Below are 26,241 nucleotides of genomic sequence, written 5' to 3' on the forward strand. Positions count from 1 at the left end.
CTCATTCTCTTGTGGGGTCAGTGCTCCTTTCCCCTGGGTCCTGGTGCACACAAGGTTTGTGCCTGCCAAGAATCTCTGTTTCCCCCAGTCCTGTGGAAGCTCTATAATCAAATCCTGCTGTGCTTCAGATTCCTTGGGGATTTCCAGTCCCTTTGCTGGATCCCCAGGTTGGGAAGTCTGATGTGGGCCCTAGAACCCTCACAACAATGGGAGAACTACTTTGCTATCCTTGTTCTCCAGTTTGTGAGTTGCCCACTCAGCAGGTTTGGTATCTGATTTTATTGTGATTGCACCCCTCCTACCATCTTGTGGCTTCTCCTTTGTCCCTGGATGTGTGGTATCTTTTTGTGGTGGGTTCCAACATCCTCCTGTGGATGGTTGTTCAGCAGCTAGCTGCAATTTTGGTGTTCTCACAGGAGATAAGCACACATCCTTCTACTCCACGATAAATGACGGGGGGAACATGGCTCTCTGGTTTCAGCAAATTGATTTGGGAAGTCATGTTATCAGGACACAAGAAAAATGTGGGTTCCTGGTATTCAGACATTAAAGAGTCCACCTGCTAATGCCCGAGACCCGGGTTCGATTCCTAGGTTTAGAATATCCCATAGAGAAGGGAATGGCTGCCCACTCCAATATTCTTGCCTGAAGAATTTCATGGACAGAGTAACCTAGTGGGCTACAGTCTATGGGGTCACAAAGAGTCAGACACGACTGAGCGATTAACACTTAAGATTTTATTCTGGAAAACATCAAAACTGTACAAAAGTCAGACATCATGAACATTTACTTCCTATCATGCAACTTCAACAATATTCAATTCATAGTCTTTCTTGTTTCATCTTTGCCCTCACCCCTTCTATGCCTGCGTGGATTATTTTGAAGTAAATCCAAGACACATCACTTTATCATAAATACTCTATTTTCTTTTTGGCTGCAAGTTGCAGCTTATGAGATCTTAGGTCCCAATTAGGGATCAAACCTGGGCCCCAAAGCACTGGGTCCTAACCTAAAACTGCCACAGAATTCCTTCATCATAAGTACTCTTACAGATACTCTTAAAGGGTAAAGACTGTTTTTTTTAACACTTTCATAGAGCACATTATAACACAAAAAATTAATTTTTACAGTATCATTAACTACAGTCAGTGTTTAAACTTACATTATTGTCAGTCTTTGTTTAAACAATTGTTTTGCTCAAATTAGTTTCCAAATAAGGTCAACATATTGCATTTGATTATTTTGTCTCTTAATCTTTTTTAACCTATAGGTTTTCCCTCAATTTTTTCTTTGCATTTTATTTATTGAAGAAACCAGGTTGTTTGTTTGAAGAGCTTCCACATACAGGATCTTTATGACTGAATTTTTGTAATTTAACTTGTTCTTCTCTCCCCTATAGTTCTTATAATCTGATAGAGCTAGAGGTTTGATTAGATTTAGGTTTGCTTTCTTTAAAATAATTCCTCACAGGTGGAGCTATTTACTTCTTATTCATCTCATCAGGAGAACAGAAAAATTCTAGTTCATAACATCAACTACTTTGCATCACTATCTCTTTTTTAAAATATATTTGTTTACTGCTTGCTTCTGCATCACATATACTAAATGTTTAATTTTTTGGCTGCACTGGGTCTTAGTTAGGGCATGAGGGATCTAGTTCTCTGACCAGGGACTGAACCCATGCTCTCTGCATTAGGAGCATGGAATCTTAGCCACTAGACCACCAGAGAAGCCCCTATGATCTTTTTTTGATTTGGTTCAGGGATCATCAGACTGGTCCATCCAATATAAAGTTCTCCATCCCAGCTTTCCACCTACTGGAAAGCTATTTACCTATTACCTGTTGGTGATACTGCCTAATGGTGATATTTGATTAAGGGCTACAAAATTGTGATATTTTAATTCTGTTGTCTCTTCTGCCTTTGATTAACTGGAATTATCTAATAAACAAGAAACTTCCCTCATCAACTCTATGGTATCCTGAAGTACAACTTATATGGAAAATGCAGGATTGATTCTTTCCTTTTATTGACCATGAACATGGTATTTTGGAATGAATTCATTATCTAGCATCTTCTACAGGTGACCAATGAATTATTTTAAGTACTGTTAAGTATTAAACTTAAGCCTTTTAAAAATGTATTCAATTAATTTCAATACATTAGAGTCACTCTCCCTTTTGAGTTCAAATTGTTCCATATTTGCCCTTTAGATTGACTCCTTGGTCATTTAAACATGACTCTAGACACTTCCCTGGTAGTTCAGTGGCTGGGGCTCCATGCTTCCTTTGCAGGGGTCATGGATTTGACCCTGGGTCAGGGAACTAGGATCCCACATGCCATAGGACATGACCAAAAAATTTTTAATTAATTTTAAAAACTTAAAAAGCAAACAAAAAAAGTGACTCTAGTAGTCTTAAACAGCTGCCTTGTATAACAAGAAGTTCCAATCTCAACTCTAAATTTTTAGTCCAAATCTTGAATCAGCCATTTCTTCAAGGAGTAATTGTTCCTTTCAATGGAACATGGTATTTAAAAGCTACAATTTGGACACTCAGAGTGAGCATTGCTACTGGGCTGTTCATTTTTTCTAGGCCATCTTGATGGATAGAGCTAGAAAATTTTAAAGAAAAAAATATATCATGGATTTATACTAATTTGCATTCATTTTTGAGGTTACAGAGTTTTTATTTAATTTCTTTTATTTTAACCTGAAAATCAAAGGACTTAACATTCACTACTTATTTGCTTTATCTTTAAATATATAGATAATAGTTTCAGAGTAAAAATATCAATATTATCAATAATATAATTACTAAATACTGTTTAAGATTTTTATGCAGTCCTTTCTGTCCTTAGAATGCCTTCTACTAGGAATGAAAAAGCAAATTGTGGTTTAAAGCCATTTGAAATAATTTCTTTCTGTGTAGTTCAGCCAACAACTCAATATATAACTGAGTCCATTTTTTTTTCCATTTTGATTCTATTTTTAGAGATTTAAATTTCTTCTTACTTGCTCTAATGAAGCAAGCTCCCATGTTACATGCCACCCTATAGCATATAACAGAAGCAGAAGATATTAAGAAGAGGTGGCAAGAATACACAGAAGAACTATACAAAAAAGATCTTCATGACCCAGATAACCACGATGGTGTGATCACTCACCTAGAGCCAGACATCTTGGAGTGCGAAGTCAAGTGGGCCTTAGGAAGCATCACTACAAACAAAGCTAGTGGAGGGGATGGAATTCCAGCCAAGCTACTTCAAATCCTAAAAGATAATGCTGTTAAAGTGCTGCACTCAATATGCCAGAAAATTTGGAAAACTCAGCAGTGGCCACAGGACTGGTAAAGGTCAGATTTCATTCCAATCCCAAAGAAGGACAATGGCAAAGAATGTTCAAACTACTGCGTAATTGTACTCATCTCACATGCTAGCAAAGTAATGCTCAAAATTCTCCAAGCCAGGCTTCAAAAGTACATGAACCAAGAACTTTCAGATGTACAAGTTGCATTTAGAAAGGTAGAGGAATCAGAGGTCAAATCACCAACATCTGTTGGATCACAGAAAAAGCAAGAGAATGCCAGAAAAACATCTACTTCTGCTTCACTGACTACGCTAAAGCCTTTGACTGTATGGATCACAACAAACTGGAAAATGCTTAAAGAGATGGGAATACTGGACCACCTTACCTGCTTCCTGCAAAACCTGTATGCAGGTCAAGAAGCAACAGTTAGAACTAGACATGGAACAACAGAGACATGGAACAACAGACTGGTTCAAAATTGGGAAAGGAGTACACCAAGGCTGTATATTGTCACCCTGCTTATTTAACATATGCAGAGTACATCATGCAAAATGCTGGGCTGGATGAAGCACAAGCTGGAATCAAGACTGCTGGGAGAAATATCAATAACCTTAGAAATCCAGATGACACCACCCTCATAGCAGAAAGTGAAGAGGAACTAAAGAGGCTCTTGATGAAAGTGAAAGAGGAGAGTGAAAAAGATGGCTTAAAATTCAACATTCAGAAAACTAAGATCATGGCATCCAGTCCCATCACTTCATGGCAAATAGATGGGGAAATAGTGACAGACTTTATTTTCTTGGGCTCCAAAATCACTGCAGATGGTGACTGCAGCCATGAAATTAAAAGATGCTTGCTTCTTGGAAGCAAACCTAGACAGCATATTAAAAAGCAGAGACATTACTTTGTGGACAAAGGTCTATATAGTCAAATGGCACCCCACTCCAGTACTCTTGCCTGGAAAATCCCATGGATGGAGGAGCCTGGTAGGCTGCAGTCCATGGGGTCGCTAAGAGTCGGACAGGACTAAGCGACTTCACTTTCATGCATTGGAGAAGGAAATGGCAACCCACTCCAGTGTTCTTGCCCGGAGAATCCCAGGGATGGGGAGCCTGGTGGCTGCCGTCTATGGGGTCGCACAGAGTCGGACACGACTGAAGTGACTTAGCAGTAGCAGCAAGGATGTGAGAATTGGACCATAAAGAAAGCTGAGCGCCAAAGAATTGATGCTTTTGAACTGTGGTGTTGGAGAAGACTCTTCCCTTGGACTGCAAGGAGATCAAACCAGTCAATCCTCATGGAAATCAGTCCTGAATATTCATTGGAAGGACTGATGCTGAAGCTGAAGTTCCAATACTTTGGTTTCCTGACAGGAAGAGCTGACTCATTAGAAAAGACCCTATGCTGGGAAAGATTGAAGACAGGAGAAGGGGATGACAGAGGATAAGATGGTTGATGGCATCACCAACTCAATGGACATGAGTTTGAGCAAGCTCCAGGAGATGATGAAGGACAGGGAAGCCTGGCGGGCTGCAGTCCATGGAGTTGCACAGAGTCGGACATGACTGAGAGACTGAACAATAATAATGGATCAACCCATGTGGTAAGGGACTGAGCACCACCTCTGGTCAACAGCCAAAAAAGAAGTGCAGCCCTCAGAGCAACAATTCAATGAGGAACTAAACCCTGCAACAACTACATGAGTAAGCTTGAAAGTGATCCTCCCCAAACTGAGCCTTGAGATAGCTGCAGCTCTGGCCAGCACCTTGACCACAGCCTTGTAAGAGACCCTGAGCCAGAGGACCCATCAAACCTGCACCTGAAATCTTAACCCACAGAATCTGAGATACTAAATGTGTTGTTTTAAGCTATAAAGTTTTGGAATAATTTCTCTTGCAGCATTAGTTAATGAGTACACCTCCATAGCAGTTGTGTTATGTATACTTAGCTTTTAGATGAGTAGGCAAAGTAGAGTGTTGCTTAATCAATAAATGATGAGGTCAGTTGACCAATGGTCTTGAGTAGCATTGTGTGTGGGGGCCTCTGGCTTTGCCCTCTTCTCCATTTCATTAGTGATTTGGTGGCTTATCCTACACATGGTGGAGAAAAATCCAGAATCAGAGGGCCCTCAACCAACTGAAACAATGACCAAATTGTTTTGATTGTTGCATGAGCTAAATTCAACTCAACAAAGACTCATTAAGTTTGGTAACAATAGTTTGTGGAGCACTACAGGGAGCTGTAGAAAAGGCCAGAGGCCAAAAGGCCCTGCACCCCAACTGCTATGAAAAGGACTTCAGAGAACATCTCCAGCCCCAGGCCAAAGATAGGATTAAGTCAGGGCTACCAAATAGCACAGAAGTACAAGAGAGAGGCCAGGAGTGATGTCTATCAATCCCCTTAAAAATGAAACAGAATTGCAAGGGATTGAAGGACATTATCAATTGTTGCTCTTTTGTCCTAAGTCACAAAAGTCTTCTTAGAAATGCAGTGACTCAATGAGTCAGCACTTGCTTTTAAGAAGATCCCCAAAGGATCTGTATCTCTAATGAAGTTTGAGAAACTCTGGCCTATATAACTCAGTATAATTTGCAATTTTTTATCTCACGTTTTTAAATTGAAATATAGTTGATTTACAATGTGTTCATTTCTTCTGTACAGCAAAGTGACTCACTTATACACATATATACATTCTTTTTTGTATTCTTTTCCATCATGGTTTATCCCAAGATATTGAATATAGTTCTCTGTGCTATACAGTAGGACCTGGTTGTTTATCCATTCTACATGTAACAGTTTGCATCTACTATTTCATACATAAATTTTATTTTAGATTCCACATATAAGTGATATCATGTGGTATTAGTCTTTCTCTTTCTCTAGCTGTGGAATTTTTTTAATTTATTTATTTTTTGGCCATGTCGTGCAGCTTATGGGATCTTAGTTCCCTAACCAGAGATTGAAACTAGACCATGGCCATGAAAAGCTGGGATCCATGAGGCTACCAGGGAAATCTCTGGAATTTAAACTTTTTACTGTGAGCACATATTCATGTATTACCTGTGTAATTAGAAGATGATTTAAAGAGACTGGATTATGGGATTCCCCTGGTGGTCCAGTGGTTAAGAATCCACCTGCCAGTGCAGACACAAAAATGTAATCGTCGGTCCAGGAAGATCCCACACGCCACATGCTGCAGAGCAACTAAGCCTGTGCACCACAACTACTGAGCCCTTGTGCTGCAGCTACTGAAGCCCGAGCACCTAGAGCCCATGCTCTGCAACGAGAAGCCACTGCAGTGAGAAGCCACTCACTGCAACTAAAGAGTAGTCCCCTACTCACAACTAGAGCAAGCCTGCGTGCAGCAATGAAGACCCAGCACAGCCAAAATTAATAAATACACTCTACGGACTCAATATTAAATATAAATAGATAAATAAAGACACTAGATTATAAGGAAGATGAAAATCCTGAGGAGAGACTGACCCCCTCCACCCCTGGCCTGCACTGGGTGGGAAGGAAGGAGTCTACTGAGGCCAGAAGGTGAGGGCCACATGTAAGGAACAGAGGTGCTTGTCTCCTGAGGAGAGATTCTTGAAAGTGAAGGCAGGAGGGAAATGGCGGGGGGGGGGGGGGGTCCTGAACAAGCCCCCTAGATTTAAAGTTTTGTTTACATTCACTGCAGAAGCCTCGCTTGAAGCAGCTATCTGGCCAGGGTAGATCCTCAGAACCGTGGGCTTGAATAAAGAAAATGTTAAAGGATCTTAAGTCATAGAGGTAATAATAGCTGAATTTCTGCAAACATGTGCCCATCATTCTAAAGACATTGTCCTGACAGCAAGCAGGGAAAAAAGCATTCTTTCAATAATTACCACATTTTCTCTCTTTTCTGATTCCTTTGGACAGGTCTCCTGCAAGAAGCTCATTTCCGGCTGCATGTGATAATGAAAGGATTTTTCTTTCTTCTGATGTTAAATACAAGTAAATTGATTAAATAGGAAACAGCATCTGATTGCTAGGAAGTCAGCGATTCAGACAGTAGGGCATTGGCACCTGGGGATGGGGAAGGGGGACACAACAGGGGAAGCCAGGACAGCCCGGCTGTGCCAAGGACACTCAAGGGCTGATGGGACTGAGCTCTGCAGGAGAGAGAATTTGCCATCACCTGGTCTAGCCTCACAGTTTATGGATCCAGGGAGGAAAGAGATGCCAGAAGTTGGCTGTGGACCCAAAACTAGAACACAGGGCTCCTTCCCTTCTTCATCTTTCTCAACACCCACCCCCCATTTTCTCTCTCCACCACCACCCTTCTGGCTGCTTCCCCCACCGCCTCCCTTCTTTTTCTGAGTACCCTTTTCAGCATGTATATTTTACTTCAATAAAAAGCTGTGGGGTTGAAGGGGTATTTTGGTTTTGTTGCTGTTTTTAAAGAAACAGCATTGAGTAAGTGAAAGGAAGATATTCAATGTAAGTTTTCAAAACACAGGCAGGAAGATGAGAATTTGCTCTGAAGAATCTGAATTAAGCCACGAGAATTAGGAAGGCTAATAACTGAGAGGGATCTATTCAAAGAAAACTTCCAATAGGAGCTGGGCTTTAAGCTAGGCCTTAAAGAAAACAACTTTAGTGGGTGCAGTAGATAAGCAATGAATTGGAGCACAGTCCTCCAGCCTTATCTTCACAGGCAGCACCACTGACCTCAGGGAGGGATGGGGAGCTGGATAAAGTGTGTATGTGTCCATTCCCATCCTATTCCAGCAGTTCTTTCCCTCTAAGAGACTGAATACACAAAAGGACTGTGGCCAGACCATATATGACCATAAAACTCGCTGCAGTAATCAGCCTGGAAAGCCAGACCACTTCTGCAGCAATCATCCCAGAATCATCAGGTCTTGGATAAAGTGTGCCACCTTCTTCCCAATCCACAACCACCTCTTCCCTCTTTTCCAATTCAGGACCAACCAGAGGAAGCCAAATATGCTCACCAACAAATCATAATAAGATGCCTCTCTTCTAGTTAGCCAACCTCCAGTGTCCCAGGCAAACAACCTCCTATTATAGTACTTCTGAAGCCTTCCCTTTCTTTCACTCACCATGTTTTCCTAGTCCCTGCCTGTCTTTGATTCCCTCCCTGCCAAATGCAAATGATGGTAGGTGCTTTTGCAAGCTCAGAATGAACAGCCTCTGTTTATTCTCACTTGGATGACCTTGGTTTACCTCCATTATCTCTAACAGCGAGTCTGGACACAAACTCAAAGTACTCATGAAAGCTGACACCCAAATCAAATGTAACAAAGATAAACTTTCAATGCCATAGATCAGTTTTATTTCTGTATTTTTTATAGGAATAGAATCACATATTCCATTCCATTCCAGTCAGTATACTGACTTCTTTCTCAGTATCATGTCTGTAAGATATATCCATGCTGTGTGTAGCAATATTTTCATTCAAACTCATTGTTAAAAGACACTTGCTCCTTGGAAGAAAAGCTATTACATTACTTTGCTGACAAAGGTCCATATCATCAAAGCTATGGTTTTTCCAGTAGTCATGTATGGATGTGAGAATCGGACTATAAATAAGGCTGAGCATCGAAGAATTGATGCTTTTGAACTGTGGTGTTGCAGAAGACTCTTGAGAGTCCCTTGCATTGCAAGGAGATCCAACCAGTCCATCCTAAAGGAAATCAACCCTGAATATTCATTGGAAGGACTGATGGTGAAGCTGAAGCTCCAGTACTTTGGCCACCTGGTACGAAGAACTGACTCATTAGAAAAGACCCTGATGCTGGGAAAGATTGAAGGCGGGAGGAGAAGGGGACAAGAGAGGACAAGATGGTTGGGTGGCATCACCGACTCAATAGATATGAGTTTGAGCAAGCTCCAGGAGATGGTGAAAGACAGGGGAGCCTAGCATGCAGCAGTCCTTACGGTGGCAGAGTCGGAAAAGACCGAGTGAATGAACAACAACAATATTCTGCTGTATGACTTTACCCCAACTTATATATGCATTCTACTATGGATAGGCCTTGTGGATCGGTTCCAGTTTGAGGCTATTATGAACAGTGCAGTTAGAAAAATTCTTGCACATATCTTGGTAGACATGAGCTCTTGTTTCTGTCATGTATACACCCAAAGTAGAATTGCTGGGTCGTACGTTATACATGTGTTTAGCTTTAGTAGATACTGCCAATTTTCCAACAGGTTTTACTAACTTACATTCCTCCTAAAGTTTAAGAAATTGCTCTGTATTTCCATCAACATGTGATCTTTTATTTTTTCAGCTGTGCTGGGTCTTCGTTCCTTTGCACAGGCTTTCTCCAGCTGTCAGGAGCAGGGGCTCACTGAGGTGCACAGGCTTATCTTGGTAGCTTCTTTTGTGGAGCACAGGCTCTAGGTGCACAGGCTCAGAAGTTGTGGCACACAGGCTTAGTTGCTCTGTGGCATGTGGGATCTTCCTGGACTAGGAACCCATGTGCCCTGCATTGGTAGGTGGATTCTTAACCACTGGACTATCAGGGAGGTCCTCATCAACACTTGATCTTGTCAGACACTTTCATTTTAGCCTTTCTGGTAGGTGTGTGTAAACTTATACTTAAAATTTTTCTTGTTCCCTAGAGGCTCTAAGTTTTACTGTTTTCCTGGATTTCATTGTTGTAATTGTTAATAGTACATGACAGTAAAGAATCTGCCTGCAGTGCAGGAGACCCAGGTTCAATCCCTGGGTTGGGAAGATCCCCTGGAGAAGGAAATGGCAACCCACTCCAGTATCCTTGGCCTGGAAAATCTCATGGACAGAGGATCCTTGTGGGCTGCAGTCCATGAGGTCACAAAGAGTAGGGCACGACTGAGTGACTAACATACATACATAATCAAAACAACATTTTTCTCTCCCTCTATCCCACTCTTGCTCATGCTTTTAAGCCACTCACAATTAAATTGAAGACAGTAAGTGATAGAAGGGGGCACTGAAGGTAGGCTTTTTGCTTTATTACTATGTGTCTCCAAGGCCTATCCTCATACTCTGCACTCAGTAGGAGCAAAATAAATATTTGTTGTAAATACATGGAAAAAAAAATGACATGAAAGCCTATTTGTCTCCACCATACTTCCTGGCCTCTGAAGGGTACAATTGACTTACTCAATTTAGGCCTTCGACCTGGCACACGGGAATCCTTTAACAACATCTATTAAACCAAACTGGCCTCCAGAGGACCGGCTTGTGCCTGCTGCCTCGCTTCATGCAGCCTCAGGCCATTGAGTCTGGACACACATATGATTATATTCATATTGTCACAAATCCCCGAGACTATATTAAATTATATATTGAATATTATTATACTATTAGTGCAAGTGGCAGTTCTTGGAACACCAGGAAGAGATGTGTGAAATCTCACCTGAAATGGGGCCCCAGGTTCTGACACCTGATCAGCTGAGGGTCAGGGGCATGGAAAACATCCAACTCAGGCTCAGGGGCCAGTTCTCTCTTGCACTGTCCTCTCTGACCCTTCCTCCCTCTCGGTCTTGCAGATCAGCTATAAACTGGGTCACAATTATATCCCCCTTCATAGGGTCATTGCGAGGACTAAACAAGTTAATCCATGTAAGGCACTTTGCCTAGCACCTGGCATGCAACAAGGTATGGGGAAGTGGCAGCCCTTTTTATTTTTGCTGTTGTTAACAGCAACAGCAGCAGGAGTGAGGAATGCTGAGTGACCATGCCTTGCACCAAATGTGAACTTCATGACCCTGGGCTATAGGGAAAGGGCAGAAAGGGGAGCACAAGGGAGCATGTGCTTTTCACCCATAATGAGTTATCACAGCATAGATTAGCCCAGGGATCCTGAACACTACCATAGTGCACTGGTAGGAAGCAAGGAACCTTAAGGCCTGAATGACTCCATCCCAAGGAGACTCCTATAAGATCAGGAGCCATGCTGTGAAGTTTGAATCTGGCCAAGGATGGGACTTTCTGCCAGATGGAAGGGCTCTGTGAAAGCCTAATGGAGACCCCTAATGCAATGGAGCAAATTGCCATTGGACACACCCATTGGTCCCCACCTCTCTGGGACAGGAGCAGTAGCCAAACACCTTCAAGGAGCTTGTCAGTGAAGGAAATTCCTCTGGTTATCTCCTCCTAAGACAGAGAACCAGTGCTGCCCATACTCTGAACTGGTTCAAAAGGGATGTCACCTACTGAGGCTAAAAAGACAAGTGGAGAATGCCTTGGGAAAAAAAATTTTAAAAGAGGGCCTTGGCTACAAAACCTCCTGTCCTAAGTCTTCCCCTTGACTTTCTGAACTCTTCACTTTCTGACTTACAAAAAGAACTTGTACAAAAAACGAGGGATCAGGCAGGGATGAACAAGACAGGACTCATAATTTTTTTTTTTTTTGGCCTTACCCCACGGCATGTGGGGGCTTCCCTCGTGGCTCAGTTGGTAAAGAATCCACCTGCAATGCAGGAGACCCAGGTTTGATCCCTGGGTGGGGAAGATCCCCTGGAGAAGGAAATGGCAACCCACTCCAGTATTCTTGCCTGGAAAATCCCAGGGACAGAGGAGCCTGGCAGGCTACAGTCCATGGGGTCACAAGAGTTGGACACGACTGAAGCGACAGTACATAGCACAATGGGCATATGGAGGGGAGGAGTAATTATTGTATTTTCTATACTTCTGTGTGTCCTTAAAAGTTTTCCACAATAAAAAAGTTTCATAAAATAGACTATGAATAACCCAAGGCCTGAAAAGTAAAGGGCATACTGCTCTCTGACTAGAAATTCCCCTGAATCAACTAAATCTGAGCATGTCCAACCAAGGAAACAAGGTGAGAATGTGGTATTAGCCTGCTTCCAGTGGGTCATCAAGCGAAGTTGGCAGGTGTTTCCCAGGGCAAGAGAAGCAGTGGTGACTCTTAGGCTTTGAAGGAAATGCTTCAACAGGGGAGAGAAAAGATGGAGAGAGATTTATATGCAGATACCTATTGCCAAGTCTGCCCTAAGTGCTTAGGGCCCTCTGACCTCACCCCTGCTTTTACCCCAAGGTGAAGGTACTTTCCCATCTCCAAGTATAGGTGACTAGACCCCTGTCCGGGGGTAAGGTCCTTCCTCACTCCCTTCGCATCATCCAGGCCACGGTGACCTGCCTGGGTTTCCCTCCTACATGCAACCTCCTGCAACTGAAACCATATTCCAAACCCAGGACTCTTAAGATCTGACGCATCTCATCAACTACCCCAAGCCCTCTCCTTGCCAACAGCCAATCCCAATCCTGCCTGAAGTTGGCATTTTAGTTACAACAGCCAAAATAGGAATGCTACACAATGCAGGCTAAGTCAGGGCTTCTGGGCAGCATAATTTGAAAAGTGCCAGGACAGTCCCTAAAGGTTTCCTACACACCTTATCTACAGATCTCTCCAAAACAGCTGGTCACTCTGTTTGAAATACTGCAATTTAAGAAGCATTCTTTGGGTTTACAAACTGCTTTCTGGAGATACTTTTTTCCAAAGCTATCTTGGGAGAATAACACATTAAAACCAATACCTGTTCATGAATTGTTCACTGATCTAGGTACCTAGGAAGAAAGAGCCCAGAAAGCTGGTTAAGAGTAAAGGTGACACATAGTGGTCGCAGACAGCTTCACTAGGGACCATTCCTGGCTTCAGGGTACAGGTGGTTCAGTCTGGAGAGAGGGCTGAAGATAAGTTCAGAGGCAGAGGTAGAAGCCATTAGGTTGCTGAACTCCCTGAGGGCAGTACAAAGAAAGACTGTAGTAGCCAAAGCAGGGTGCAGGACTCTGCAGACTGACAGCTTGGGGGTGGGCCACAGTGACCCCCTAACTCTTATGTCTCCCTAGAGCTCTAGTCCCTATCCCTTCCAGAGCCCAGAAATGAAGGTAGCTCCTGAGGCTCCTGTGCCTGGCCCTTGTCCAGCAATGGCTGCCTGGAAAGCACCCACAAGGATATCCTTCAATCCATCTGGCTGCTGCAGGGGGCACCCTAGCCCCAACCCTGCACAGATGCCCCAGTAGACATGTCTCCCTCCTCACTCCCCAACAATCCCCAATGCATGGAACAAAGTAAGGGATAAATATGAAAGGGGCATAGGCAGGAGGGGCTGGGTCTGCTTCTAAATGTGTGGTTAAGTGCTCCAGCCCCTCCACATTTGAATAGTGACAAAACCAACATGCATGCAAACTTCAGTAAGTAAAATGCCAGGAACCATTCTAAGGTTTATACAGATAAACTAATTTAATCCTCACAATATTAGGACATGTATATCTATATAATTTTACTATTCATACCAATTATACAGGTGAGAAAACGGAGGCATAGAGAGATTAACTCCTTGCCCAAGAGCACAGAGTTAGTAAGAGACAGAACAGGGCCTAACTTACCCTACACTGCAGCAGTGCATACTTAAACCCACTGGGCACTCTGCCTCTCATGCCCTCATCTCTACCTGGCTAGGCAGGGAAAGGTGAGGGGAGCATTTAGCAGCCTCCTGCTTTGGACCACGCACTTGACAAAGATCCACAGGCTCCAATCTCAGGAGAATTCAGTGAAGGATGAGATGCAATCCTCATTGTCCACATGTGTAAGCAAGACCAGAGAAGTCTGATTATCTGCCAAGGCCACACAGCCCACAAAGAGGTGGAGCTGAAATCCAAACCTTGGCCTGAGCTCTGTCCTGCACGTTCTCCCTCTCCAACCCCCATAGGGAGCTGAAGAGAACAGAGACTGGGATGAGGAGGCTGGAGAGGGGCTCTTTAGGTGCTCCTCACGTCTAGCACATGATCAGGCTTCCCATGGGGGTCCATGGGACTCTCTGGACCTCCTCCCATCCTTGTGTGGTAGGGAGGGGAACCAGACAGACAGGGGACTAAGTCCTTAAAAATGAGTAGCAGCTCCCTACTGCTCTGCAGGGGGCTACTGGGCCACTGGGGGCTACAGCGATGTCCCCTACCCCATCTATTGGTTGCAGGGACCAGACAGGATGGGGAAGGTTTCTGACCCACTGTGGTCCCCAGTGGCACCTCCTGATCCTTGCACTTGGGTAAAGAGGGATAAGGCCTAGACAGGAGCACCTTCTCCAGGGATTAAGGGCAACAACCAGATGGCCAGCTGGGTGAGGACTGGAGCACCAGGAGCAGCCCAGGGACCGGTAAGCCAAGGATGGTGGGGGAGCCACCAAGGGCATGAGATGGGACAGAAATACTGCCCCCAAGGACTAGGCCTGTGGCCCCCTGCCTCCCATCTGACCCAGCTTCTGCCAGCCCTGAAAAAAGGGTCAAGGATGGTGAGACAGCTCGGCTCTGTGACTCGGGCAGATGTACCATGGGAAAGAGAGAAGATGAACAGCAAGAAGGACCCAGGAGCTTCACTGGGGTAGGCGCCGCCGGTACAGTGAAGCCAGGAGCACTAGAAGTGCCCCGGCCATGGCCACCCCGAGCCACGAAGCCCAGGGCATGGTCCTGACCACAGGCAATTCCTTCAGTTCATCCTCTTCCGGGGTAGTGTATGTCCCGGGGCTGTCCCCCAGGAGGGAGGTGCTGGGGTTCTCATGGATCCTAATGGTGTCTTCCGACACATACTCATTCTCCTCGGGGGCATTGTCAGGCCCCATGCCCAAGGAGTTACTGTGGCTGATGGCGAGATCCGCGGAGCAGACTGAGAACGGCTGGCTGTCCATCCTAGATACCAGCCTGCCAGGCTTGCTCAGCTCCAGCTCTGAGCCACAGCAGTCAGAGCTGCTGTCTGGCCAGAGTGATGTGCCTCCAGTGGCAGTGCCTGTGGGCACTGGTGATGCTGGAGTCTCCTGGGAAAGAAAGGAGGAACTAGAGGGACTGAGGATGGTAGGGTACAAGCCAGGTTGGGTAGCCCCACTCCCAGGACAGGCCAAAAACTGACACCCCAACCCCTCAGTAGCCAGCCCACAGTGCCAAAAGGCAATCGTCTCTTGGGGACTCAACTCACTGATGGTGCAGGAAGACAGTTGGGGAAGAGGGGACTAAGGCCTTGCAGGAGCATCAGTGGTGAGACTTCCTCCAGGGCTGAGAGCTCTACTCACTGGCCTGCTTCTGAGCTCACTTCTACCCCCAGGGAACCGTTGGTCATGTGTGGTCTGCTCTACTTTGACTTTCTGCCTGGGCTTGATGGCCATGAAGCAGCCACAGGGTCAGAGGTTGGGCCATAGACTTGGTTCCGCCAGGCAGACAGCAGCAGTAGGGTTAGATAAGCAGGCTCAGAGGCAACTGTGGAGGCTACTAGGTCAGAGTAGATGGGCCGGGACTAGAGTTTATAAAACCTTGGTCACGGTGGGGCAAGCCAGATATCCCAGCAGTGAAGAGCAAGGTGTTGAGGCAAATAGGAATGTTTCTTCATCTGCAAAATAACACTGCTGAGTTTAAAGGGGAGCCATGAGCTCTAAATGGGTTAATGCACATAACCAGCAGAGGTGGTCTAGCAAGCCTGACCCTCCTGAACCATCCACACTTGATTATTATTATTCTAAAGAATAGGGTGTTAGGTCTGGATGAGATTGGGTCTCAGTTCTCCCTATTCCCTCAAAAAGCAGGATTTTTTGATCCTGATCCCCGGATCAGCCCTGGATCAGGCTGGAGTCAGAATGGAGACTGAGAGGGGCTGGAGGGAATGGCTTGGATCACTGCTAGGAGGGGTAAGAACTCACCTTCACGAGTCTATTGCTGCTCCTGATGGTGAGCCTTGTGTTGGCAGGCACCTTACTGGGCACTGTGCTTGCAGGTATCCTGTGGTCAGGTATCCCACTAGTAGGCACTTTGGGTGGCACCATGCCAGAACGCACTGAGTTGATGGGCAATCTGGATGGTGCTAGATTGGTGGGCACTGCACCAGGGGGCTTCAAGCTGGTGGGCAACTTGGAAGGCACTGAGCTGCCAAATGCTGAGTTGGTGGGCACCTTGGAGGGCACTGTGCTGGCAGCCATAGGGTTGTTGGGCACCCCTGCCCCACTGGAGCAGATGGTACCTTCAGTCTGGTCACCAGCACCTCCTGCAGAGGTCAAGCCAGTGGAGGAGGAGGAGGTGCCAACAGATGGAGCTGACACCGGGGGTCCAGGCAAGCGGCTTGCCCTGGGGGTAGAACGGGCCAAGGGCTGGAAGGAGACAGTCGGAGACACAGGCCCACGGAGTGATGTGGAACTGGAGACCACGCCTGCAGTTGGTGAAAGAAAATGAGAAACACAAACCCACGGGAGTGTTATCCTTGGATCAGAGGGATAGAGAAGGGTCTCTCTGTCCCAACTCACACCATCCCTACTGCATCCAACCTCCCACCCACGGAGGAGTCTCCAGTCCCTTTAGTCACTGATCCCAGGGCTGAAGGCATAATGGTTGCAGACAAATCCTTGGTCCTGTCCCTCCTCGGTCTCTGACCTGTTGTCTCGCAAGAGCAAAGTGATCCCTCCCTCTAACAGGGTCTAGGAGCCTGAAAATCATTATTAGTTTTCCTCTCTGCATTTTTTTCTCCTGCCTGGGACACCCTCTTTTCTCTTGTCTGCCTCTTTCAACCTCTCCTTAGACTAGCAGAATCCTGGATGTTTCTCCCATTGCCATCTTTCTTCTCAGCAGGAACAATCAGAGGCCAGGGCAAGGGGCAGCAGGATGGCTCAAGCAGAAGAGCTCACCCCAGTCATATGGCACCAGAGGCCCATATGGTGCCCCCCTTCTAGGAGGCCTGAGGGCTTGCGGGTGCGGGGACAAAACCATCCCTGGGAAGAGGGCCTGAACTGGGGGAAGCAGGAGGGAGTAGGTGGTGATAGTCCATAAAGGCAGTTATGTAAGGATTTGCCACAGAACTCTGAAAACACACATGCCAGGCCCTACATCTGACAAAGGTCAGGGGTGATTCTGATGTCCACCCCACCCCTACCCCAAATCTACCACCATAACGTCTCATGGGACCTGTGTCCATACTTCTACTGAAATCAAAGTGCCCTTTGTCTCCCTGGTCCACAGCAATATTTTCTGAAAAGGTGTTTCACAGCAGGCTGGCGCTGCCAAGTGCAAAAGGATGCTTGAGATAGAGTGACAGGAGCATGGAACACTAAGGATGGCTTCTCTGAACCTTTAACTTCTCGTGTGCCTTGTGGCTGTTCCATGGGCACTGGGGGCTGGCTGGGTACCAATGTTATGTGGAACTCAATTTAGGAAATATGCCAGCCTTAAAGATCAGAGTAGACAGTATTATACTCCTGAGACGTCTGATGTGAGGGTCCAGGCACTTGAATGATGAAGAATATACTTCCTCTGGAGATTGAAATGTTTGAGTGATTTGCTGGGAGCTGGAGACCCCTTTGGGATGGGGCAATGCTCCCTGCCAACAGCTGGCCCAGCCCTGTACTCTCCTTACACTGTCCTCTAGGTCCTGGCGCATCCCTTATATAGTCCCTTAGGCATAGTGCAGACATGGCCCTAATTCACTTCTACCTGTATCCACGCCCTCTGCAATGTGACCTTATCAGTCCTCTCGAGGGATGGAGTTTATCTTTCTACTCCTCGATGCTGGGCTGGCCTGGTAATTTGCTTTATCCCACAGAAAGAAGCAGGAAGAAAACCGCATCAGTTTTGAACCTATGACCCAGGAGTCCTCTCTCCCTCTCTCAGAACAGAGCTCGGCTCAGGTATATGAAATGGGCTTGTTTACTGGGAGACGAGAGGTTCATGGAAGAGAACCGAGATGCTCCAGCCAAGAGCCATAAACAACTTATATGTAAACTGATGTGTATACAAGAGGGAATTCAGCCCAGCCGAGCCAGCCCAAATTGCTGACCCACACAATCACGAGCTGAATAAACAGTTGTTATTTTAAGCTACCAAATTCTGAGACTGTATGTTACAAGCAGATACTAATCAATATGTCCTCTGAGGAAGGTTGCTCCCTGGGGAATACCACCTTTGCCTCCTGTCCAAGAAAGCCAGAGGGATAACCCTCTTACCCTCACTGGGAGGTCAGAAAGGCACTATAATTTCAGAGTCCATGCATACCTGCTGTTTGGGTATTGCCCAGTTCTGTGTCTTGCTCCTGATGTACACTGGAGGTCAGAGTGCTGAGGGCCACCGTGTCAGACAAGGGCTCCAGGGGGCCACCCAGCCTCTTCAGGACAGCCCCAGAATGGGATGGTTGTGGGGCTTTCTCTGAATTCTGCAAGAGGGAATATAGGAATAAGGCAGTCGCTTCTTCCAGGAGCTGGCAAAGGGCAACTTATGCTTGAGACAGCTCCTACAGGCCACAGTCCATGCCACAGAGCACAGGACCAAGGAAGCCTTTACCTCGGCCTTGGCCATTGCCAGAACGTCTGTCTACAGGTGACTGTGAACCTCCTTCATAGAAAATCATCGTATGGGAGAGTCTCTACTCATCTGTCTGGCCCTAAAGAAAAGTCTTCCTCTCTGGGGCCACTGCACAGACCCTTTCTCAGGCTTCAAGTTCATGATTTGGTATCTCCTGGACATCTAACTGCCCAGTCATCATATCCCAATAGAATCAGACATATTTCCCCAAAACTTGGCTTTACTGGTGATGATTACAGCTCCAACTATCCATCTCTTACCCCACCACCTCCTGCTCCCTCACTCCCCCTATCTGGTCATACCCTGATCCCTTGACTCAGCTCAACATCTCAAATGGACCATTGCAAAGACCTCAAAATTGTGACCTCACAGCTGACTGATGACAGAGGGGTGAGGCTGCCATGTGGTGAAGACCTGGTCAACAGTCTGGCAGCTGGTCTGGGGCAGATGCACATTGTTCTGAGCAGAGTTTAGGCAGGATCTGTGAGGGGCTTCCAGAAGGCTGGGTGGGCAGAAGCAAAAAGACAGGAACACAAAAGCAGGAGGTGTGTGGACGCACCTCTCCCAGGGACTCTGGTGGCTGGGTATCCTGGACAGGCACAGGGTAACTTGGCTCGTACTCTGTGTGGCCATTGTCAGGGATGCTGGGGGCCACAGCAGGTGTGGAGGGCCTTGGAATCTCAGCAGGAATTGATGGTGGCTCCAGTGGGGCTGGAGGGTGGTTTGGACTCCCTGAAGGATAAAGATAAAGTCAAGTCAAGGAGGAACTGGAGACTCTCAGGGACAGGAGAGGCCTGGGTGCTCCCAGGTCATGGTTATCAGTTTCCCCACAGCATCAACAGCTACCCTGAGGTGGAAGGCATCCCTCAGGGGAGACCCGTGTCGCCAAGTGGAAGGCAGGTACTAGAGGGAGAGTAGAGATGGAGAGGGCAAGGAGTGGTAGAGGCAGGAGACGGGAGAGCGCGGGGGGCGCCTCAGAAGCCTCTCACCACCCTGCCTGTATCAGCAGTCACCACTTCTCTGTCCCCAGGCATTCTGGACACAGTGGCTTTCTTCTCCTCCTTGTGGGTGGCTTTCACCACTAACTGACCCTTGACCTAAAGCTGCTTCCTTAACCCCTCCCCTTGGCCCCCACCAACCATGCCTGGTCCTACCACAGCTGTTTGTGTCTGGGGAAATCACAAATTGTTAATCTCCACAAATGAAGAGATGAGTTAGGAAGGAAGGAAAGAAGGGGGGTGGGGAGAAAGAAAGGCAAACATGGTGATATTTTTAAGGCTGTGGATCTGAGTAGTGTGTCAGGAATTGTCTCTATCTGAAATATAGACAGGTCTTGTGTGAGTTTTCTTCCTGCCTCAGGCCCTGAGACCCTGGCCCCAGTGGACCCCCTCTGAGTACTTGGCTTGGCAGGGAGCATTGAGAGCACAAGGAGGGATAGCAGGGCAACTGGGGGTTGGAGGGAGTGGGTGGTTAGGAGGCTCTAGGGGAAACGAGGGGGAGGGGAGGAGATGAGGGGAAAGGAAGGAAAAAACCCATGAGGAGGAAAGCAGAGACAGTCATGGGATGGGGAGAGAAGAGATGAATAGAGAGAAGGAAGGTGAACACGGGAGAGGAGACAGGAGGAAGTGAGAAAAGCGTAGCAGGCAAACATCATAGCTGCAAAAATTAGAGGAGGCTGCATTTGCTGGGCACGTGGAAGGTGCCAGCTCCTGCTAAGTGCTCAACATGTCATCATCCTGTGGTTTTCACAGCAGCCCTACAAGCTAGACGTTGGCATTAGTCCCATTTTACAGAGAAGACTGAGACTTAGGGAATGAAGAGGCTTGGTCAAAGGGTTAATAAAGATTAATAAGTCGCTAAGTAGGGATCTACACTCAGGTTTTCCCACTGCCCAGGAGTGATGGGAGAGAGGGTGACAGAGGAAGACAGCAGGTATAGGGTAAGGGGAGAGGGAGAGCAAAGGCCAGGGGAATCAGAGAGGAGTTTCAGAAGAAGGGCCAGGGCAGGTGGCTCACGTGGCAGGTTGCTTTGGTAGACATGGGCCACTTCATCAGCGAGAACAGTGTGCTCACAGGCCCTCAGTGCCCGGATGAAGGAATCCACCCAGCCGTTCCTCCGCCGAAGACTGTCGAAGAGGTTCCAGAGGGTGCCCTGGTTCCCCCAGCGGTCAAAGTGGGCCCGAAGTCGGTCCTGAAAGACACAGCCCCGCCACCCAGATCAAGTCAGGTAGCCCTGACCCCCTCCCACAGCTACAAGTGGAGGTACCTAGAAAGCTACAAGAGGGAGGCAGCCATCTGAAGCTGGGTCAGAGCCCAGGACAAGGCCAGAGTTTTGAGCCCAAGTTCCCAGATCCAGGAAATAGGTCTTTACTGTGTCCCAGGCTCTCTTCTCAGGGCTTTGCGTGAATTGTCTGATTTAATGCTATTATTATCCCTACTCAACTGATGAGGAAACTTGAGGCTTAGCACATACAAACAAGTGACCAGATAACAGAAATCCACAGAATACATTTACAGCAGAACTAAATGATAAGGAATTCCTGCAAACACCAAAATACAAGAGAAAGGAGCCAAACTCCACCAGCCACGAACTCAAATACCACCAGCATCTGCATGCAGGAAGCTGAAGGAGGCCTCGGGGTTCAATGTGGAGACAGCTAAAACTGGGAGGGGCTGGGCTCACCTCACTAGGAGCCCGCAGAAGTGCCAAAAGGGCTAGCACCATCTGGCTCCCAAGGACTCTGAAAGCTGAGCCCTGGGACTCTGCCAGAATGGGTCCCATGACCAGGAGAAAGGAATTGAGACTAAGCAGGAAGAAGGACAAGAGATGGAGAAGGTTCCAGTGAAAGCGAGTAAGGGGCCCCGAGCCCAGAAATCTCAGTGCTATATTTTGGAGCACTATACCAAAACAACACAAGAACCTCAGTGGGGTTGGAAAGGACACCCCGAGCCACACGTCATTCTGAATGTTAGAAAACTGTCAACAATGGGAAGCAGGATACAGACGACAGAGAAGGAAGGAGTTGGTCCTGGCCTGGGAGAAGCTCTGAATTCCACAACCCTGCCCCCAGTCAGTGCCTGGCTGTCGGGCCCTGGCTTACCTGGTCATTTATTGTGAGGCAGGACAGGTGAGGCAGAATATCCAGAACATGAATATTGCAAAAATTGCTGTGATTGTAGCGGATATACTCATAAGTTTTGTCCTCGGCAAACGTCATCACTGTCTGGGTTCTGAACTGGCCCATGAAGGGTGAATGGACTGAGAGGAATAAAGGCTGGAAGAAAGCAGAGCATTCATGGCAACCAGGTTGGGGGTAGGGTTGGACAAAAGGCAATTCTTTCTTTTCCACCTCTTTGGAACATTCACTTTCTTAATCATCCTACTTTATTGCTTATTTTTATTTGGCTGCGTCAGATCTTAGTAACAGCATGTGGGATCTTAGTTCCCCAACAAGGGATAAAACCCGTGAGCCCTGCATTGGAAGGCAGAATCTTAACCACTGGACCACCAAGGAAGTCGCCAACCTACTTTATTATTGTCTTAGTATCAGAGGCCCTCAATGAATTTACTTAAAAACAAACCGATAGGGGAAAAAAAAAAAATCAGATTCAGAAGACCTAGGGCCCAATTCTGCCCATCAGGTTGGTCAGTGTTTGGGAAGAGCTCTGGCTCCTGCCTCATCATCCCCAGGTCTGAATGTGCCCCCAGCTGCTGATAGCAACAGGGCTGCTTCTTTGGAGAATACTGAGAGGGAAGGGGAAGACAGGGAGGAGGGGAAAGAAATGGGGGAGGGGGAGGGGGAGAGGATGCGGAGAACAAGGCACCCAACATAATAATGGGATCAGGCCTATTCCTACCATGAAGAAAATGCAGTACCAAAGAATTAAGGGGGCTTGCTAGTTAGTAGAAGAGCAAAGAACTGAGATCTTTAGGATCTGGGATCAGGTTCTTCCCAGAACTTGACTGCAGGACCACCATTACATTAAAACTTGCCACGTACATATTTTCAGGGTAGGAGGCTAAGTTCCATTCCTGAGTGTGACTCCAGGAAAGTTATCAGCCTTTCCCAGGTTTATCCTCACCCCTAAAATGGCTCAAGAGGTTGTTCTGAAAATACAGTAGTTCAGTCTTATAAGCCTGAAATTTTAAAATGCCCCAGGGACTTCCCTGGCATAACAGTGGTTAAGACTCCATGCCTCCATTGCAGGGGTCACTGGTGGGAACAAAGATTTCATACGCCACAGGGCGTGGCCACACACACATACACACACACGTGCTCCAAATACAATCAATCGCTGCTGGTTGCTTATGTAGCGCTCACCACAATTTTCAATTTTAGATCTGTTTGTTTGCTTGCTCCCTTTTTTAAAAAAATTTTCTATTTTATTTATTTTTGCTCCTCCAAGCAGCATCAGGGATCTCAGTTCCCCAACTAGGATCCAACCTGCGTCCCCTACAGTGGTAGGAGTCTTAACCATTGGGCCACCAGGGAAGTGCCTGCTTGTTTCTTATTTGTCTTTCTTATGGGAGAGAGCTGCAGGGAATAAGACAGACAATATCTCTGCCATGGAATGGGACAGACAAATCAGTAAAAATATACATAAATAAGGATTTCAGTTAGCAATAAAGGTTATAGAGAAAATAAAGCAGATGAGACAGTCCCTGAAGATGGGGATGCTTCTTGAACTGGAGTGGGGAAGGAAGCCTTTTTGAATTGACATTTGAGCTGAATGGTTCTTGGCCGCAGTATTTTGGGCATAGGACACAGCAAGTTAGAAGTCCTAAGGTGGGAACAAGCTTGACATGTTTAAAGAATAGAAAGTAGACTGGAGTTGTCCAGGTTTAGAAAGCGAGGGGGAGGGGCAGATATCAAGGTCAAGAAGGTTGGGAAGGACTGCTGATGTAGGACATTATAGGAAAGGACTTTGTGTTTTATTTGGAGTGAAACAGGGAGCCGTTGGAGGGTTCTAAGCAGGAAAAGGAGAGGATTTGATTATGTTAAAGACTTCTATGGTGGTTTTAAGGACCCTGAGCTGTGGCGGGATCATGATGGAAGCAGGGAGACAAGTCAGGAGGTCACAGCATGACAGGTATGGCCAGGATGATAACCATGGAGGTGGTGACAGGTGACTGGATTCTGATATTTTGTGGATATGGGAGGTGAAGCAGAGAGAGGAATCAAGGATTACTCCTTAGGCACTGGGTGGATGGAGGGTGTCACTTAGCAAGCCAGAAAATCCGGGGGAGAAGCAGTGGTGCAGAGAAGACTCCAGAACTCCATTTTCAACAAGTGAAGCTTGAGATGCTATCAGATATTCAAAGGGGTTTTCAGGGAGAGAAGTGGGCAGAGGATAGAGGGGGAGACTGGAGTCGAAACATGGGTGTCAAGCTTGGTGAGACCTCTAGGAGACAGTGTTGCAAAGTAGAGAGTGCCCAAAAGTTGCTGAGGCTCCCAGTCCCCTGCCCCGTGGGAAATGGTGCAGATGTCCTGCCTACCTGCTGCCCACTGGCCCCATGGCCGCATGCTGCGTGACTTCCTTTGCCAACCACAAGTGCTATACCTCTTGTGGGGCGAGAACCAACAACAGAAGTCAAGAGGATCAGGGAGCTCTGAGCCTTCAAGAGAGGAACAGAGAACTCTGTAGTGGTGACCAGATCCCTTCTTCCCTCCCACAGGATCCAGGGAGGCCCCAGGAGAGAGTCAGGTGATACATTCTTCTGCATTCCAACCTCAGCCCTCAAGGCATAGAGTTTGGGAAGTATGGATGTATAAAACAGTCTCAACCAAAAAAAAAAGGAAGCTCGTATTTGTTCACACTTACTGAAGGTCTACTAGGTAAAGTGAAAGTGAAAGTCACTCAGTCATGTCTGACTCTTTGCGACCCCGTGGACTATACAGCCCATGGAATTCTCCAGGCCAGAATACTGGAGTGGGTAGCCTTTCCCTTCTCCAGGGGATCTTCCCAACCCAGGGATTGAACCCAGGTCTCCCGCACTGCAGGCAGATTCTTTACCAGCTGAGCCACAAAGGAAGCCCAAGAACACTGGAGTGGGTAGCCTATCCTTTCTCCAGTGGATCTTCCCCACTCAGGAATCCAACCGGGGTCTCCTGCATTACAGACGGATTCTTTACCAACTGAGCTATCACGTAAGCCCTCTACTATAGGCAGGCACACCCTAATTTCTTTCATTAGTTCTTGCCATAATCCTAAGAGGAGAAGTGATGCCAAGTTGTCCAGCTGAGCAGTGGCCTAACAGAATTGGAACCCAGGACTTGCTGCCTCATTGCATGTCTCACCATACGTCTTGAGGGCAGAGACCTCTATGGCAAGTGAGACTCACACAGCCCCCTCCCTGCCTTCAAGCCCTCAGAGAGGCGAAGGACACGGCCTGGGTGAGGAGAGGTCGCTGAGTGAGAGTGTGCCAAAGCGCAATATTTAGTCCCTTCTCTTGTGAGAAATGGAAGTCTTTCGGCCAGGTCTGAGGACGTTTTAGCCCTGCCCTCCACAGGTGCCAGTTCTCAGGTCCTTCCAGATGTTTTTGAGTCCTCAAAATAAGGATGTCAGTTTTGTTTTTTCCAAAGTTTTCCTGGCACCTCCTTCCGGGTCTCAGAGAAGATTGTGCTTGGAGTGTTCTGGAGTGTTCCTGACCGCCGCCGCTAGGAGGGCACCAGAGTCTCAGAGAGCACCCCCCGCACCCCCCCACCCCCCACCCCGCCCCCGATCCCGGAAGGGACGAGGCCTCACAACCTCTGCTCGGAATCCAGAATTCCTGGGCCAGGGTCAGGTCCGCCGAGGGCCAAGAGGCTGTTCTAAGGTGTCATCTCCGAGAACAGCCAAGACCCGGGGAGGGCAGCAGTCGCGACCGCTGAGACTGGCGCACCGGGGCTAGGCCTCGCCTTGGGGTCACCCTGGGCCTGCGGATGGCTGGAGGAACTCAGTAACCACAGCCCGTCTCCTTCCGGCCCAACTTTCCCTACAGCCCGGGCAGACGTCCGCGCCACCCACCTCCAGAGCCCTGGGTGCTGGATGCGGCACGCGGAGCTCTCGCTGCCGCGAACCCCGCTGTGCATTAGGACCCGCTGTTTCCAGTACCCCCGCGCCCTAAGCCTCTTGCGCCCCGACGGACTCCGAGTCCCACTCGGCTTCTGCGCCGCGGACCACCTCTCCGAAAGGCGTCCGTGCTCCCTGAGCCCAGAGGACCGAGCTCCTGAGTCGGCGATCTTACCTTGGGTAGCCGCGACCCGGCGACCTGCCTTCAGCTGGGCCTGCTGGGAACCTTCCCCCGCTGGGAGGGAGGAGAGAGGCCAGGACCGCGCGGCCATTGGCCAGACGCGGGGGCGGGGCTTCGCGGCCTGCTGTCGCGGCTGGTCAGCATGGGCCGGCACTTGACCTCGCTTGGCAAGCCTGGCGGCGCTGGACCTGGGATCGGAACTGACCTGGTTTTCTACTGCGTGATCGGAGGGGAAGATGATCTCTCCTCCTTTCGAGCAACTTCCAGGGGGAAGTCTAGGGTCTGGCTAGAAACCAAGTAGAAACCGAGCTGGGCTCAGTCCCAACGCTTCCTACACGAACCTACCCTCCTCCGAGGAATAACGAGGGTTGAGG

The 26,241-nt window shown here is 47.5% G+C and overlaps 1 protein-coding gene across 6 annotated transcripts; it reads right to left on the bottom strand.

Annotated features, from left to right (window-relative positions):
• Nucleotides 1-722: 722 nt before the first annotated feature.
• MAVS (mitochondrial antiviral signaling protein) lies at nt 723-25,981 on the bottom strand. Of its 6 annotated transcripts, XR_011570099.1 has the most exons (8): nt 24,131-25,263; nt 21,735-21,908; nt 20,650-20,824; nt 19,194-19,366; nt 18,329-18,485; nt 15,994-16,496; nt 6,367-12,237; nt 723-5,396 (listed from the first exon to the last, which is right to left on the bottom strand). XR_011570099.1 is itself a non-coding variant. In XM_070801161.1 (7 exons), exons 2-7 carry the CDS (start codon nt 21,876-21,878, stop codon nt 11,740-11,742), a joined length of 1,650 nt encoding a protein of 549 aa, XP_070657262.1. In that variant the 5' UTR covers nt 21,879-21,908; nt 25,862-25,981; the 3' UTR covers nt 723-11,739. The 6 variants fall into 6 exon arrangements, 5 of the variants coding, with proteins under 5 accessions (XP_070657262.1, XP_070657263.1, XP_070657259.1 ...); XM_070801161.1 differs by lacking the exon at nt 24,131-25,263 and adding an exon at nt 25,862-25,981 and having other exon boundaries at nt 723-12,237; XM_070801162.1 differs by lacking the exon at nt 24,131-25,263 and adding an exon at nt 25,642-25,841 and having other exon boundaries at nt 723-12,237.
• Nucleotides 25,982-26,241: the final 260 nt, after the last annotated feature.

The sequence above is a fragment of the Bos indicus genome, chromosome 13 (assembly GCF_029378745.1).
Source record: "Bos indicus isolate NIAB-ARS_2022 breed Sahiwal x Tharparkar chromosome 13, NIAB-ARS_B.indTharparkar_mat_pri_1.0, whole genome shotgun sequence".
In the NCBI taxonomy this organism is placed as follows: domain Eukaryota; kingdom Metazoa; phylum Chordata; class Mammalia; order Artiodactyla; family Bovidae; genus Bos; species Bos indicus.

Excerpts from the sequence above, each read along its gene's own strand:
- MAVS (XM_070801158.1), bottom strand. The coding sequence starts at position 24,358 with ATGCAGAAGAATGTATCACCTGACTCTCTCCTGGGGCCTCCCTGGATC. Across the intron at positions 19,367-20,649 it reads CTACCAAAGCAACCTGCCAC|GGAGTCCAAACCACCCTCCA; the intron begins GTGAGCCACCTG and ends TTTATCCTTCAG. Across the intron at positions 16,497-18,328 it reads GGGCAATACCCAAACAGCAG|GCGTGGTCTCCAGTTCCACA; the intron begins GTATGCATGGAC and ends CACCAACTGCAG.